Source organism: Berghia stephanieae, chromosome 3 (assembly GCF_034508935.2).
Source record: "Berghia stephanieae isolate SIO BIC M18660-M18661 chromosome 3, UCSD_Bste_1.3, whole genome shotgun sequence".
Classification (NCBI taxonomy): domain Eukaryota; kingdom Metazoa; phylum Mollusca; class Gastropoda; order Nudibranchia; family Aeolidiidae; genus Berghia; species Berghia stephanieae.
The window spans coordinates 68,108,322-68,125,821 of NC_088362.1; the positions used below are offsets into that span (position 1 = coordinate 68,108,322).

At 39.5% G+C, this 17,500-nt stretch overlaps 2 protein-coding genes and 1 long non-coding RNA gene across 4 annotated transcripts in view; 1 reads left to right on the forward strand and 2 right to left on the reverse strand.

Moving 5' to 3' along the window:
* Positions 1-6,901, forward strand: part of LOC144968280 (uncharacterized) — a 13,587-nt gene extending 6,686 nt beyond the window's left edge. Inside the window, exon 3 of the long non-coding RNA XR_013644555.1 lies at positions 6,809-6,901. This is a non-coding gene — a long non-coding RNA (uncharacterized LOC144968280). The remainder of the gene's footprint in view (positions 1-6,808) is intronic.
* Positions 1-15,140, reverse strand: part of LOC144968279 (organic cation transporter protein-like) — a 17,756-nt gene extending 2,616 nt beyond the window's left edge. For both annotated transcript variants that reach the window (XM_078906479.1, XM_078906480.1), the window contains exons 1-6: positions 13,683-15,140; positions 6,309-6,463; positions 3,322-3,490; positions 2,158-2,433; positions 1,319-1,406; positions 373-511 (exon numbers count right to left, since the gene is read on the reverse strand). In XM_078906479.1, coding sequence (XP_078762605.1) covers positions 373-511; positions 1,319-1,406; positions 2,158-2,433; positions 3,322-3,490; positions 6,309-6,463; positions 13,683-13,738 — 883 coding nt within the window. In that variant the 5' untranslated portion in view covers positions 13,739-15,140. The remainder of the gene's footprint in view (positions 1-372; positions 512-1,318; positions 1,407-2,157; positions 2,434-3,321; positions 3,491-6,308; positions 6,464-13,682) is intronic.
* The window catches only part of LOC144966909 (uncharacterized), an 8,485-nt gene continuing 4,900 nt past the window's right edge, over positions 13,916-17,500 (reverse strand). Inside the window, exons 4-7 of the mRNA XM_078903613.1 lie at positions 16,492-16,572; positions 15,448-15,467; positions 14,823-14,954; positions 13,916-14,117 (exon numbers count right to left, since the gene is read on the reverse strand). Of these exons, the coding sequence (XP_078759739.1) occupies positions 13,916-14,117; positions 14,823-14,954; positions 15,448-15,467; positions 16,492-16,572 (435 nt within the window). The remainder of the gene's footprint in view (positions 14,118-14,822; positions 14,955-15,447; positions 15,468-16,491; positions 16,573-17,500) is intronic.

Here is a 17,500-nt window from a genome sequence, read left to right on the forward strand (position 1 = left end):
TTAATGATGTGAATTTGATTTAAATGATGTAAATTGTCAAAAATGTTAAAGTTATGATCGTTGTAATTACGATGTCAACTTATGATAAAAGATTAATAAAGATTTTATTTTAATTAGCCAGAAAATGTCTTTGCCTTAACATTAACTTGTTGACAAGAATTAGCTTTTAGGCTCAATGCCTTTTTTGTAGTGTTATTTTGAACTCATGTTGTGCTTTCTTTGTTAGCTTAATGTTTATGCATGTTTTGTTGCTTTAAAAATGATGTTAGATGATTTGTGATGCAAATATTTTTACATTGAATTTATTTCTAGCAAATTATCACAAACAGCGTTTTATTTGTCAATTTAATTTTTGACTCTCGGTATGTTTACCTTGATCAGCAATGTCTAGAACTCCAATCCCTAGGGTAGCCAAGCCACTTGTTATCATACTGGAGCAATAAAACACCTTTCGGTCAATTTTCTCCAGGAGCAAGGCGCACATCACAAGACCTGGAATCTCCATCACAGACTATAATAAGATTATATTAAAATATTAGGTCGTTTTTCTAACTTTCGACACTAAATTACAATAACATAGTTACATTGAAAACATGGAAATATCTTGTTTTAATGTTTTTATCATGTTGAGTTGAAATACATCAAAGGATCCAAAATTGAGTAACTGGTACCTAAAAAATAGAAGAAATAAGTTCTCAATGAGTCGAAAACTTGTGGACAAATTTGGAGTTAATTTGATACTTTGAGAGAACTTAATCTTGTGTAACCATTACTATGTTTGGGATATTAATTTTCATGAATCTACATAATATTGTTATTTCTCATTGTGCTACAATAACTAACTTTTCACACCCCACCAAAAATATAATTGATGGAAACATTCATAAATAAACTTTTAGCCCATTCAGTAGATTTATTGTTCCAATTTTTAAAATTCAGAAGTGAAGGAGGATGTTTATTCGTTTTTTAAAATCGTTTTTACTTTATTTTCTACTCTGATTGTTATCTTAAAACAGCTTTACCTCAATTTCTCTATGGTATATTTTCAGCATGCGTCGGCCATTTTGTGGTATGGTGAGATGACACTTTGTTTCCGTGATCGAGTACTGATAAAGGTGACGCAATTAGGATTTCTTGGAAAAGGAAAATTGTAATAACTCTTTATAGAAATTATGTCTTGTCCCTAAAAGTTACGTTTTGCTGTTGCTTAAGGCCTCTTACAAAGACCCTTGAGTACTTTTGGATATAGTTATATTGTAAAAGGTCACTTTTCCTGTTTTGCCTCATTCTCACCAGCCCCACTCACTCAATACGTTACCTGTAATACAAAAGTGATGTAGATATCCCCTTCAATGATGTCCCCAACGCCAAGGAACATACCATAATAAACCATGTTGGCTGTTATCCTGGAAACGGTAAACAAAAATAATAAAACAGTTTAGAACATGCGAGATTTAGTGACCCCTAGAATGAAGGAAAAGAGGTTATAAATCTAAGGAACATAATGGTAACCCCCATGCTAAATCTTTATCTCTACAATACGAGATATGGATACTTTTCTTGTTATCAATCCCCTGTGCAGTAAAATGCATGTTCAATGCCTCTTCTGTCTATCAAGTAGTGATTTGGTAGTAAACTTTGTTAGATCAGCTGAAAAGTACTTTGCAATGTCCTATCCAAAGAATAGCAAACAATTGATACCCTCTGGTTAACACTAAAGAAACAGAGCGTGATAAATACCAGCTCCGTACACTACACAAGAAATATGACGAATTGTGTCTACTCATAAAATGATAAGAATACATATAAAATAAATAAATACGAGCATTTGTATTGCGCATTTATATATAAACATAAAAGCTTGGTGCATTTCATTGTGATTCGTTAAATCCACTTTAGCCATGTGTTACCGTTTTCCATTTTATACTGTACATAAAACCTGTCAGGATATTCTTGCATAGCACTCTTAAAATAGGCGTCAGTGCATTGAGCCATGGGCTCGTTCAGCCCTGAGTTGAGTGCCGTACCCAAGAGTCAAGAATACCAACCAACACTATCTTCTACATTGTGTTTACTATAATGGGGTCGGAGCGGGACTTATCGTGGTTGCTGTTAATGATATAAATAAATAGAAGTATTATAATACGTTGTAATTACCAGGAAAAACACAAAATGGTAGAATATAAGACGTATCGCCTGTTGGTACAAATATGCCAAATCTTCAGATTGTTACTGGAGCCGGAAGTAGTCGTTTCTTCATCCTTTTCACTCTCGTCTACTCCAATACCATCCATTGTCATCTTTGAAGTGCCCGTTACTTCCATATCCCAAGAGATATTGACTTTGTTGACCTTGGCTATGTAGACGATGACGTCCTTGGCCTCCTTATGTCTGTTCATGCTTAGCAGCCATCGGGGTGACTCTTGAATTAACCTGGAAAAAGGCAATAACAGATAGATTTCTTTTGTAATTGTATCAAAGACCTTACGGATAAAAAAGACGTGAGCTTTAACACAGAACGAAATTCACCAGATGTGTTCAATGTGCTTTGTATAAAGTCTTAAGTCATTAACTAATATTAACATGAAAGGGAAGACAATGTGCCTTAGAGTGTTTTTCCAATTTCCGATGCTGTTATTGACCAAGTACCTACTTTACATCTGAGTATGGTGGTAAATATCATTATTGAGCATTCTTTTTTCTTAGAACTTGACTTTGCACATTTCATGACGGGACTAGTACCTATTGTCTGCATGTCAGTAGCCAAGTTTCATATCAACATAACACAAATCTTTTCAAAAGAAAAATGAGCAATAAAAGATTTTTTAATTTTTGTATTTCATTTTATCCTCGTCCTTCCATTTAACCTATATATATTTCATTTATGGATATATTAAGGTGCTCCCCCCGCCCTCCTTTTTGTCATAAAATCTCTTAAATCTTGTCTTCTTTGAGGTTCTTGAAATGGTAATCAAAATTCATAAAGCATACAACACATTTTAATTGTAAAAAGAACAAAAGAGTATGAGCCATCTGGCACATTGACGGAAGTTAATCCTGATTTCTAAAGCTCAAAATGGACAATAGTAATTGCTTTTTACCTTATGGATAGGACGCTATTCTATCGCAAAATACTTTCCGACAACTCTAACAGATCTAACCACCCAGTCACTGCTGGATGGATAAAGGGGTGAGAAAAAAACCTCTCGATTTCATCGGGGATAGATCCGGTTTACTTTTCCGAGTGCCCAACCTATTGGGAACTCCTAAAACAAACAATGGATTTTTCAAAAAAGGTTATATAGTTCCTTTGTTACTCACCACCAACATAATATCAATGTGAGAAAAGGGAGTGTAGATACTAGCTGGGCAGTCCTCCAGTCTCGGAACAAGAATTGCACTAGAGCTACAAATAGGAAGCCTGTTACATAGCCTAACACAACAGAAAGAGTCACTATGCTGCGTTTTGTCACTCCAACGGACTCTGTTACTAGATTTTAAAAAAAAATGGAGAATGCAGTTCCTTTAGGTCATTATCAAATTGATTTTTTTTTAAAACAACCAAACCACTTTGGATTTCAAAACCGTATCACTTAATAATATGCCCGGTCTCTAATTCAATCAAACAGTAAAGACGACAAGAAGTCCGTTAAAATTTTTGTTATTTACGAAATTAACTGGAATAATGTAGCTCTTCCTTGTGTTTTGGAAACCGAACATTTCAATCGTGCACTCCCAAAGTCACCCAACAACTGAGATAGCATTCAGATTTCCCAAATACAGAGAGCACGAAGCCACGGAGCAAATGTTGAGGTCAATTTAATTAATTACTAAAATAAAGAACAAACTAAAAAAGAAACAACAAAACAATAACAAGCAAACATAAAAATAACCTTTGCGTCTATTGGCTCATAAACATATTCCAGAAAAGTGAGTGGAGCAGGCACTTATGTTGGTGACAACAAGATATGAAGTGAGTAGAAAAGTGCCAGAAGACAATAGAGAATAAAAATTTTTTTTTTTTTTTCGCGGCGGTGGTGGGGTTTGAACCTGCGACCTTATTGGTACGACAACTCCGCCTGGCAGGTGAGAGCGTGGCTCTACCGTGTGAGCTATCCACGAACACAAAATATTCGTTTCAAACCCAAAGTCATTTCTAGATCCCTCTCTCACCCACTTCTTGAGATCGCCGATTCGTTCGCCACCATCGCGAAGTAATTTTGACCAGCAGTTAAGCTTAATAGCCAATATTCTCATCACAAACATATAACATAGAAACGATTGAGACATTGAGTATGCTCCGGTGTATGGGGTGAATTTTTAATTCAGAAAAGTGAGTGGAGCAGGCACTTATGGTGGTGACAACAAGAGATGAAGTGAGTAGAAAAGTGCCAGAAGACAATAGAGAATAAAAAATTTTTTCGCGGCGGTGGTGGGGGTTGAACCTGCGACCTTATTGGTACGACAACTCCGCCTGGCAGGTGAGAGCGTGGCTCTACCGTGTGAGCTATCCACGAACACAAAATATTCGTTTCAAACCCAAAGTCATTTCTAGATCCCTCTCTCACCCACTTCTTGAGATCGCCGATTCGTTCGCCACCATCGCGAAGTAATTTTGACCAGCAGTTAAGCTTAATAGCCAATATTCTCATCACAAACATATAACATAGAAATGATTGAGACATTGAGTATGCTCCGGTGTATGGGGTGAATTTTTAATTCAGAAAAGTGAGTGGAGCAGGCACTTATGTTGGTAACAACAAGATATGAAGTGAGTAGAAAAGTGCCAGAAGACAATAGAGAATAAAAAATTTTTTCGCGGCGGTGGTGGGGTTTGAACCTGCGACCTTATTGGTACGACAAAAAAAATTTTTTATTCTCTATTGTCTTCTGGCACTTTTCTACTCACTTCATATCTTGTTGTTACCAACATAAGCGCCTGCTCCACTCACTTTTCTGAATTAAAAATTCACCCCATACACCGGAGCATACTCAATGTCTCAATCGTTTCTATGTTATATGTTTGTGATGAGAATATTGGCTATTAAGCTTAACTGCTGGTCAAAATTACTTCGCGATGGTGGCGAACGAATCGGCGATCTCAAGAAGTGGGTGAGAGAGGGATCTAGAAATGACTTTGGGTTTGAAACGAATATTTTGTGTTCGTGGATAGCTCACACGGTAGAGCCACGCTCTCACCTGCCAGGCGGAGTTGTCGTACCAATAAGGTCGCAGGTTCAAACCCCACCACCGCCGCGAAAAAAATTTTTTATTCTCTATTGTCTTCTGGCACTTTTCTACTCACTTCATATCTTGTTGTCACCAACATAAGTGCCTGCTCCACTCACTTTTCTGAATTAAAAATTCACCCCATACACCGGAGCATACTCAATGTCTCAATCGTTTCTATGTTATATGTTTGTGATGAGAATATTGGCTATTAAGCTTAACTGCTGGTCAAAATTACTTCGCGATGGTGGCGAACGAATCGGCGATCTCAAGAAGTGGGTGAGAGAGGGATCTAGAAATGACTTTGGGTTTGAAACGAATATTTTGTGTTCGTGGATAGCTCACACGGTAGAGCCACGCTCTCACCTGCCAGGCGGAGTTGTCGTACCAATAAGGTCGCAGGTTCAAACCCCACCACCGCCGCGAAAAATTTTTTTATTCTCTATTGTCTTCTGGCACTTTTCTACTCACTTCATATCTTGTTGTCACCAACATAAGTGCCTGCTCCACTCACTTTTCTGAATTAAAAATTCACCCCATACACCGGAGCATACTCAATGTCTCAATCGTTTCTATGTTATATGTTTGTGATGAGAATATTGGCTATTAAGCTTAACTGCTGGTCAAAATTACTTCGCGATGGTGGCGAACGAATCGGCGATCTCAAGAAGTGGGTGAGAGAGGGATCTAGAAATGACTTTGGGTTTGAAACGAATATTTTGTGTTCGTGGATAGCTCACACGGTAGAGCCACGCTCTCACCTGCCAGGCGGAGTTGTCGTACCAATAAGGTCGCAGGTTCAAACCCCACCACCGCCGCGAAAAAAATTTTTATTCTCTAAACATATTCCAGCAATCTAGTCTTTGTTTTAAAAGTATTATGCACACCAATCGTCTTGAGTGTCAAGGGATTGTCATTTAAAGAAGAAGTAGAAAGAAGAAGAAGAAGAAGAAGAAGAAGAAGAAGAAGAAGAAGAAGAAGAAGAAGAAGAAGAAGAAGAAGAAGAAGAAGAACCGCATCACACCCCCCCCACCCCCCTTTATTCCACATCACTACCAGTAGATTATCTGAATACTTACATATGACGTATCCAGCAATGTATGCTGTGAAAATGCAAAAGACAGACATAAACCTACAGATCAGCACCAGAATGAAGGAATCAAACGCTGACATAACAGCGGCAATGACACAGGCGAAGATTGAACCTCCCAGTAAAATTTTCTTGCGACCAAAGCTATGAATGAAATGGTGAAAAAGTAATTAACCCATTCAAAACACCACATGCAAATTTCTATAATCTTGTTTTTTTTAAATGACCAACGTTGACGCCTCTCAGCTTTTTGTTGTTTTTAGAACGCATGTTGGGTGATTAGTTCTCATTAAGTTATTTTTATAAGTGTATAAACTTTTAGGGTTTACAAAGCTTTGTGCCTTTGTACGATTGATCTGGCAGGCAGTACTAGTGGGAATTCTATTTAAATGATTACCATCAATACGATCCATGTTGCTCTCGTCATTCTTGTAAAACAATTTCAGTGGACAATGTTTAATATAAAAGTTGTTTGTTATTTTTTTTCAGTGTGGATTTATGCGATAATTGTATGGCCCTCGCCAAGCGACCTGTATTCGAATCCCCCTGTTGGTGGCGCAATGCTGAGACATCGGAAAGAAAGCACTGTTTTCACATTTTCTCCCCACTCTAATGGCCCATTTAGACTTTCAGAATTTTCGTACGCGGTCCGACGAACATGTATTTGACGCGATGGATGTGAGCCACCGCGATACGACCGATGTCAACGGGATAAGTTCAGTTTAGACATAGGGATAATTGCTCCGCGTCGGATCTGGGACAAAACAAACACACAGACAGAACACACACACACACACACACATACACAAACATACACACACCACCACCATCACACCACCGCCAAACACAACCAAACAGCACAAATAAATGAGTGAACTTTACTCACTCAATAAAGAGAGACCTCTTTCCGTAGTTTGAAGTAAGAATGACTTCAGTGAAACTAATCACCCGCGATGATCCGTCAACACAACGAGAGGAAAAGAATCAGGCGGCTCAGGAGGTTGGGCGGACATCCGTCTGACGAGATTGAAATTCCTCGTTTACACGCTCAGTTTTCATGAGTTTTGGTCAATTATCCACAATTTGTGGAAATCCGTCGGACCGCCTACGAAAAGTCTGTACGTATAAACGAGCCACAACGGTGCTACGTAATACCCGAAACGACCGGAAACGAGCGGCTACGAGCGGAAACGACGAAATGACGACGGTTAAGGAAAGTTGGCAGTGGTGCGGAGTGGGTAGTGTACATCAGTGCGGATTGAACTTGGGAGGAGGATATCAGAGAGAAATGAACCTGGGAATATGGGAGATGGATACCTGTGGGAGACAAGCGGAAATGATTTGAAACGACCGGAAAGAATATTGTGTATTAATGCTATGCACTGAAGTAAACTACTCACATCATCCGCCAGCCGGATATCACGCACTAACACACAAACCGGGGTTTTTACAAAACCCGCCAAAATCCGACAAAACCGACCAAAGTTATGAGATGTGGGCAGCAGTCGGGAGTGAACCATGGACTCAGGGAAGTGTACACCAGTGGGGAGTTAGCCTGGGACTATGGGAAGAGGATATCAGAGGGAAATGAACCTGTGACTGTAGGAGACGGGTGCCAGTGGGAATTGAAGCCGGAAATGGGGGGGTGGGCACCAGAGGAGAATGATCCTAAAATTATAGGAGGTGGGCACCAATGGAGAAGGAGCCTGGGACGAGTACCTACGAGGAGCAGATGCCAGTGGAGGGTGAAGCCTGAATTATGAGAGGAAGACAGCAGTGGGGAGTGAACCAAGAAGGGTACTTCATTTTTTTCTAAAGCTACCGAAACCGTCCGAAGTAGTGGGAAGTTGGCAGTAGTGGGGATTGAACCAGGGACTCAGGGATGTGGACACCAATGAGGAGGGGCAATGGGAAGAGAACATCAGAGGGAAATTAACCTGAGACAATGGGAGATGGATACCAGTGAGAAACGACCGGAAACGACCGGAAACGACCCTAAAGAAGATTCATTCTGAGGAGAGTGACCCCGATATCATCTGAGGTTGAAACCAGAGAGGAGTGAAACTGGGACTATAGGAAGTGGACACATTGTGTGGAACGGGACCAGGACGCAGAGATGTGGATACCAGGGGAGAATAAACCTAGGACTATGGGAGGGGGATACCAGTTTGGACTGAAGCTAGGAATACGGAGTTATAGTTAGACACCGAAGCTCGCCTAACGAACGACTTGCCCAACACGTGACCATTCTTTTTCTCGCGTCCTCTCGTCTAATCTCGTCTCTCCCGAATAGAAAGAGGAGGCGGAGCTCATATGATATAACGCAATGAAAGTTCTGTCCGATGACGGGTGGGGGGATATCACCTCTCCAAAACTTACCTTATTATATGAGATCTTGAGATTCTTATCCAATCATCGATTGCTCGTTTGACAGTTCGCTTGTGAACAGTTAGGAGACCATCTCTTGATTTATGGGCAGGCGGCTTTGCGTAAAGGCGGTGAGTGTTGTATACATCAAAGAGTACCGCTGACCGATGGGTAAATAGTGGTTGTGTAACCCAAAAGCCCTGCCGTCTCGACTGCAAGGTCTTGTATGTAATAGTTGCGTCACCATCTCAAGGCTCAGGAATTAATTAGTGAGCTGATTCAAACAATGTGGGTTTCAAATTTATCGTATACGTAATCATTTGGAAGCTACAGAGAAAGGTGTTTTTGTGTAATCCCTTTCACACACACACACACACGCGCGCGCGCACACACACACACACACACAAACATATACAAACAATACACAAACAATACACATCCCTGGTCATCTATTGCCTATATTATTAATGTTAATATATACATCCCATGCTGATTGTCACTACCCCCCCCCCCCCAACCATTTCCACCATCCAAGTACCAGCGGCCTTTTCTCTTTGATTTCGTATCATGGTCTACCCGAAGCCCAACACCTCGATCGTTTGTGGGTCAACCCACCCCCCCCCCTCCCCCACCTTCCCCCGTAATCAATTTATAATTTTCTCTCTGTATAGAGCGCCACATGCACAATTATATACTATTGAATGACACTGACCTTGCCCCTCCCCTAACACAAGCCAACAGCAACCCAAGCTATCCTCTATCACGTGACCTTAGATCCGATGCTGCATACCGCTTGAGAGTCTTCACTATCCAGATCTCGTTCATGGTCACGTGAGAAGGCTATATCCGTTCGGGTTCGGCGTTCGGGTTCGGCGTTCGACCCGATTTCGTTAAAAGCCTAATATGGAAGGGGGCACCATGAGGATGAACCTGGGATTATCGGAAGCAGATACCAGAGGAGAATGAATCTGGGACTACGGGAGATTTCGGGGGAAAAAAGAAGTAAACCTTCTAGGTACACTCGCCCCAGGTGCCTAAATCCCATATTCCGGCATTACTCTCCACTAGTATCTACATTTCGTAGTCCCAGGTCATTTTCCCATTGGTGCCCACCTCCTAGTCTCACGTTCATTCACTGTAGGTGCCCACCTCCCATAGTACTGTCTTCAATTCCTACTGGTAAACATCTCCCATAGTCCCAGGTTAATTTCCCTCTGATATCCTCCTCCCATAGTCCCAGGTTCACTCCCCACTGGTGTCCACTTCCCTGAGTCCCTGGATCATTCCCCGTTGCTGCCCACTTCTCGTAAATTTAGGCAGTTTCGGTAGGTTTCGGAAATAATAATTATCTTTCTGTGTTCACTCCCCACTGGTGTCCACCTAACATACTCCCGGTTTCACTCTCCATTGATATCTACATCTCATAGTCCCAGGTTCATTCTCCATTGGTGCCCTTCTCCTATAGCTTCATGTTCATTGTCCTCTGGTGCCCACCGCCCATAGTCCGGTTTTAGTTCCCACTGGTACCCGTCTCCCATAGCCCCAGGTTCATTTTCCGCTGAAACCCTCTTCCCATAGTCCTAGGTTCACTCCTCGCTGTTGTATTATCCTTTCCCGAGTCCATGATTCACTCCCCACTGCTGCCCACTTCCCATAACTTTTGTCGGTTTCGTCGGGTTTTGTCAGGTTTCGTAAAAAAGAAATACTCGTTTTGTGTGTTGGTGCGTTATATCTGGCTGGCTGATTTTGTGAGCATTTTACCTCAGCGCATAGCATCAATCACAATATCTTTCCGGTCGTTTCTAGTAATTTCCCCTCGTTCCCCATTGATATCTATCTCCCATATTCCCAGGTTCATTTCTCTCTGATATCCTCCTCCCATTGTCCCAGGTTCACTTCCCACTGCTGTAAACTTCCCGGAGTCCCTGGTTCACTCCCCACTGCTCCAACTTTCCATAACCGTCATAGTTTCGTCGATTCCGCTCGTTTCCGCTCGTTTACAGTTGTTTCTGGTCGTTTCCGAGCGTTTTCGGTATTACGTAGCACCCACAAGGTTCAAAATGACCGGTGATGATTAGAAATGACCGGATCGCTAAATTTTTATGGTTGATGGTCTCGTTGTGAGATCAGTATCAAATAATCGCAATTAATATAGGTTTTATTATTTCATCCTAGTGACTGCCTCTTATAGTTTAAAATGATAAAAGCAGATTCTGCGAGGCTTCAACAGTCGCGACGTCACTTCCTTCGTAATGACGCATAGTAACTTAATAACTGGTTCTAAACTATCGGAACATTGGCGGACACCCTTATGCAATACTTCTCCGACGAGCTTAAAAGTGTATCCAGAAGTTGGAAAACATTATAAATCTGATCATGTTTTGACTTTTATACATTCTGATCACATGACATGTGAAAAAATTCTAGCCAGATGAAGAATAAAAATTACTGATTTTCTTTGTTTAGAACCAAGCTGCTCGTTGCTGGGCGGACGTGACATCAGACCATTAAATCCAATTGGTTGGGAAGATGGAGTAATGATATTAATGTCTTGCGTTTATGAAAAAAACTCATCGCCTCCGCTAGCCGGATATAACCGTGGCCTTCGTAAAGTTATGGCCTGATACTGACCAAAAAATGACGTCAAAATGCCAGCCTTTTGCCACAAAAGAAAACAAATCGTGAGTTGTTTTAAATAGTTCAGCGAATGAAATAACATGTTTCCATGAGCTCCACTAACGACAACTCACTAAGCGGTGCAAAAACCAAATAATGACGTCAAACTGCCAGTCCTCTTGGACTTCAGTATCAGGCTATAATATAACGATGGCTACGATATATACGACCAATAGATAGTTAAGGCGCTTGGTGAATAGAAGCATCATATGCATTGCCATCGGACGATAGTATAACCGGAACCAACACACAAAACCATGTGTATCCATGAACGTTTATAGTCGGGTTAATACAGTTCAGTGAGCATTACTCATAAACGCGGATGGCAAAAAAAAAAAACACCAACAAAGACCTGATTGACGTCATCTTCGAACTATATATACACAAAACAATGTTTTTAGTCTTGTTAATACAGTTTAGTGAGAATGGGGGCGATCTTTATTCATGTTTTCTTCCAAGTCATGAATCACATGATTTGTTGCTGTACAACGATTGGGTATTTCTTTAGAAATGTAAACACGCTGTTTTATTGTATGAAAGTTGTAAACATACACATGTGTCAAACTAAATCAAATGACCAATCGTGATGTTAGATATTTGAAACCTGTGAACATTTTTCACTATGTGGGTCACGTTGAGCACATTTTGCAATGTGACCAATGACATCGAGCACATGGAAAGTTAATATTATAGATCGCTCCCATTACTCATAAACAGTGATAGCAAAACATAAAAATAATAATAACCCCCCCTCCCAAAAAAAAAAAACCTGAAGGACTTCAACTTCGTTCTACAGGAAAACGGGTTTTTTTATATTAGACCATGTGTATCTTGATGGGGACATTTCAAGTCGCTAAAGACCCTCTCGCTCATATTGTTAGTTTTGAACTAATTCAAATTCTGCATGATTTCCGCATCTTCACCTTCAGTTGAGTGATTTCGACTCGTTGGATTCTTTATAACAGAATATAAACGTTGAAAGTAACACATATCATCGTCCAAATGCTATGTTTGCCGACTTGACATTGTATATGCATGAGACTCCAAAGTTTTTTGTCTATTATCATTTCAGTCTCGGCAATAAAGGTGTTTCATGATTATCTTAAATACATGCCGACCAGCCTAAAAAAAATATTTAAAAAATTGAGCATTTATATAGCGCAATATCCACTTAACGTGCTCAATGCGCTTTACAAGGGGTCCCTGGTCAACAGCAACATTTAACATGTAGGACGAGACATGACGCCTGTTAGCGATATTACAATTTTTCGGACAAAGCAACGCTGTTAACGCAGGTACTCATTTTGCACCTGAGTACGGTGAGAGATGTGAGTAAAGAGTCTTTTCCAAAGACTCAACTATGCGCCGAGCGAGGCTCGAACCCAGGACCTTCCGATCCGAAAACGAGTGTCATACCACTAGACCACATAGCCGCACATTGTGATCCCTCCAGGTTCCGAACATCTTTACTATTTGTTTAGACAGATCCCCAAAGTCTAACGATATACACAACGGGCTTTTATAAGATTCTTGAATTCCTGCGTTTGGATCTTCGGATAGGGAAGAAAAGACGTGACATCAAACACTCTACTCGTTTGTTCCTAAATCCCTGGAACGTGTTTATGTAACCAGTCCTTCGGAATACTGATAATGAATAGGTTACATATAGATGATGTGCGCTTGGCTAAGAAAATCACAGTATTGCCATCCGGATATATATAAGGACCAACACACAAAACTGCGTGTTATCTTGAACGTTTATAATCTGATAAATACAGTTTATGTAATTAGAATAGAAAATAAGATGACATCACTCTGAAACTATAATATCAATTACACAAGGTACGTATCCAGTCCTCCGGAAGAGTGGTTTTATACTTGCAATGAGATTGGAACCATCACACTTTTGTTCCCCTTTGGGAAAGACTTTGAAATTCCGAAAGCAAGATTTCACGAATACTTTCGTTATATATACCCTTCCAATGACCTCACCTTTTTTTTTTCTTATCAAAGGAATTAAATTTTTACGGTGATTCGTTCTCTAATTTAACGATATGACAGTAAGAATTATTTTGTTGTCAAGAAATTACGCATTGAAATCTATATTTAGTCAAATTGGATGTGTGCGGGAGAAAAATATTTCTTGATCTCTTAGGTTTTATCTTACAAAGGAAATTATGGACGCCTCATAATAATTTTGCTAATATACTATTGTATATTCGGGTTTCCCCGGATGAGGTCTTGTAATATATGCTGATGAATAAATTGTTATATAAATACTCTTTAAATTACATGTTTTGAAAGTGACTATGTCTCTTACCGATCCGACATCGGGCCTCCAATGATAGATCCAACCAACATTCCCATCAAAACCATCAGGTTGTTGTGTGCTTTGAATAAAGCTTTGTCGCATACCAGATTAAAATGAATTTTTTAAAATTAAAACGAAGAATAAAAATCCGTAAAAATAATATCGCTGTTGTAGGAACGAAATTGACGTCACTCAACTATTTGTTATTGTTTTTATCCAAACATTTTAATGATTAGTTCTCACTAAATTATATTAGTCAGACTATAACCGTTATGGCCCATTTCGACGTACAGACTTTTCTTACACGGTCCAACGTATTTCCGTAAATTGTGGATAATGGACCAAAACTCACGAAAACTGAGCGTGTAAACTAGGAATTTCAATCTCGTCCCACGGATATCCGCCCAAGCTCCTGATATCAGGAGCCGTCTGATATTTTCCTGTCTTCGAGTTGACGGATCATCAAGGTCTAGTGGGTGATTAGTTTCCACTGAAGTCCATTTTACTTCAAACTGCAGAAGGGGGTCTCTCTCTCTCTCTCTCTCTCTCTCTCTCTCACACACACACAAACACATACACACACACACACACACACTTTCTGCGGTTTCTTTGACGTTGCCGCAGGTGGGGTTTAAAAGTCGTTCCAAAATGTTTGTTAAATCAAAAAGTAATATGAAATTCGTAATCAGCGAACGAAATTAGTCATGATCATGCGGGGAAAGTAATTAAATGCCGGATTACGAAGTCCACTCATTTATTTGCGTCCACGTTTCTGTGTGGTATGTGTGTGGCGGGGGTGTGATGGTGGGTTTGTGTGTATGTGTGTGTGTGTGTGTGTGTGTGTGTGAGTGTTGTCCCAGATCAGACGCGGAGCAATTAACTTTATGTTAAAAAAAGAACTTCTCTCGTCGACACCACATGTCGATTCACGGTGACCACATCACCGCCGTCTCATCTATTTTCGTCGGACCGTGTATGAAACGTCTGTACGTCTAAATGGGCCATTAAAGCTACACATAGTTCTTTGTGTTATATGCTGCTGGTGGATGTTGTGAGTATTTTATCTAAACGAATATAATCAATAGAATGAATATATAAAAATGAATGAGAATCAAATCTAGGCCCCTGAGCTTAATGTCTAACCACTACTCGAGAGAGCCATCGTAATCCGTGACCTTTGCCTTTAACATGCCAATAATTCTTAAACCCAAGACTTCAATGAATCTCATGTTGAATACATTTGACATATTGACGCTGGAATATGATGTAAAATTAGCTATTCTGGAAAAAAAAGGAAAATGCAATTCGTCAGAGTGCAGACTGTCTCATAAAAACTTACAATAGAATTGAATTTTTACAAATTGGCGACCTCATAGTATTATATTTATTCTATGTGTAAGTGAAAATACAGTATCAGCCAGCCGGATAGAATGTACCAACACACAAAACTAAGTGTGACCTTGAACTTTTTTTTTGTCTGATTGTTATTATCTATTAAGAAGTAGTCATTAAAATGACTCTCTAAAGACAACAATACAGATCTGAGAGACGTCAATTTCGTTCCTTCTATTAATGTTATAATTGTGTAGTACAAAATTGCACTTTTCTTTTAACATGATTTATCTGTTGAATATCTCCTTTAATGTTAACAGAATTCATTTCTGATTTTATATAAATTGATTTTGCAATGTGAATCGATTTAAGCGCAGTTGAAACAACAGCTATCTCATACAGTTATCCCTGTATAAATTGATTACATATCTACATAACGTACGACCCGTAGCGATGTACAACCTTTGGATCATTACAGTTTAATACATTTTCATTTACTTTAAAGAGAAATGATTGATCAATATTATACTCTTGGTGTGCATTATTTGAGTAATATTTTAAATTTTAATTCTAAATACTACATCTGCTACTACTGCCAATACTTCTTCTTCGTTCCCGTCACGTCACATGGTCAGTCCGGTCTGGTGAATGAAGCCCACAGTGTTCCTGAGGTCGTCCTCACTGCCGTACAGCTTCTTTGAGTATGGGGTTGGGTCAGGCCAGAAGTTCCTTCTCAACTGGTTGTACCTTAGACATTCCATTAGGACATGATGTCCATTTTCATTTTCAAGTCCGCAGTCACATTGTCCAGACGCACCTGCTCTGGACATCCTCCACATATGTTCCTTTAGCTGGTTGTGTCCAGTTCTCAGTCTGAAGATGATGACCTGTTCCTTTCTGTCGAGCACCTTGATTGGGTCATTCATGTTAAATTCTGGGTGCTTCTCTCTCCATCTCTGAGATTGGATAAATTTGGCCATTTTGTTAATTTCTCCTGTTAAGTACGTTGGGGAGGGTTGCTGCATGCGACTGCCTGCCTTTGCCAGTTGGTCAGCAATCTGATTTCCAAGTATCCCACAGTGTCCTGGAATCCACTGCAGTACAATGTTGGTAAACTTGCTTAGCTTCATGAGGTCTTCCACCAAGGCGTCTATATCATCCGCACTGCCAATACAATTACTATTACTTAAATTCATAACCCATATTATTAGAAATGCTATTTCTCTTGATACAAGAACAACATGATTTACCACTATCAATAAACAGCTGCAACAGCATCATCATCATCATCATCATCATCATCATCATCATCATCATCATCATCATCAACAACAACAACAACACTACTACTACTACTACTACTACTACTACTACTACTACAACTACTACTACTACTACTACTACTACTACTACTACTACTACTACTACTACTACTACTGACACCTCGACTACTACGACGACTACGACTGCTACTACCACTGCTTACCTCAACAATCTGTGAAACCACATCACCTGACTTGTATACCCATCTTTGACATTCATCAGTCTTATTCCTATCTGTCCGTAGTCTGGGTCAGTAAAATGTTACATTTCAAAGGATTGTATTTTTACAAAGACGATACTGGTACAACTGGAGTTTATAAGCAGGCCTCAAATAATGTATTTAGGAAAATCAAACTAATCAATCAACAATCTGATTATGACATTTTCCAGGTATTAGCGCAGTTTAAGCGTAATACGAATGACATTTGATACCTCATTAATTGCAACTGCACAGACACAAAATAGATAAATAGATTATTTTGAAAAATGAATAATATTGTACGTATCTACAATAGTCAGTTAATGTTAATATTATTCAAATATACGCCCCAACATCAGGCAATGATGAAAACACAATTGAGACATTCTATCAATACATGGAAGAGACATTAAAACAATGTAAATCCAATGAAACTCGCTTAATAATTGGTGATTTCAATGCAAAGGTTGGTAACGAGAGACTTGAAAATATCGGTGACCCCCAAAATTGATAAAGGGGAAAGACTTGTCGACGAGTGAAAATTGGAAAACCTTACCATTGAATACGTGGTTTAAAAACCATGATAGAAAGAAGTGGACATGGATAAGCCCAGGTGGCCTTTATAAAAATTAGATAGACATCTATTCAGAAATATCGTACGCAAAGCAAAAACAATTTCAAGCGTAGATCGTAATAGTGACCACCGACCTGTCAAGGCCACGCTAAAAATAAAACTTAAACAAATAAAGAAAAAGAAAGTAGAACCAATGGAAATTAACGATCAAATAATGATTACAAATAATGCGTGAAAGAAAAAAAGGAAAACTTGACCTCAGATAGATATAAACATAGATGAATACTGGAATCAAGTATCAAACTGCATCACAGAATCTGCAAGAGAAATTATTCCATCTGTGAAAAACACGAACCAAAACAAAAATGGATGAATGACAAGATCTTGAAACTGATGAAT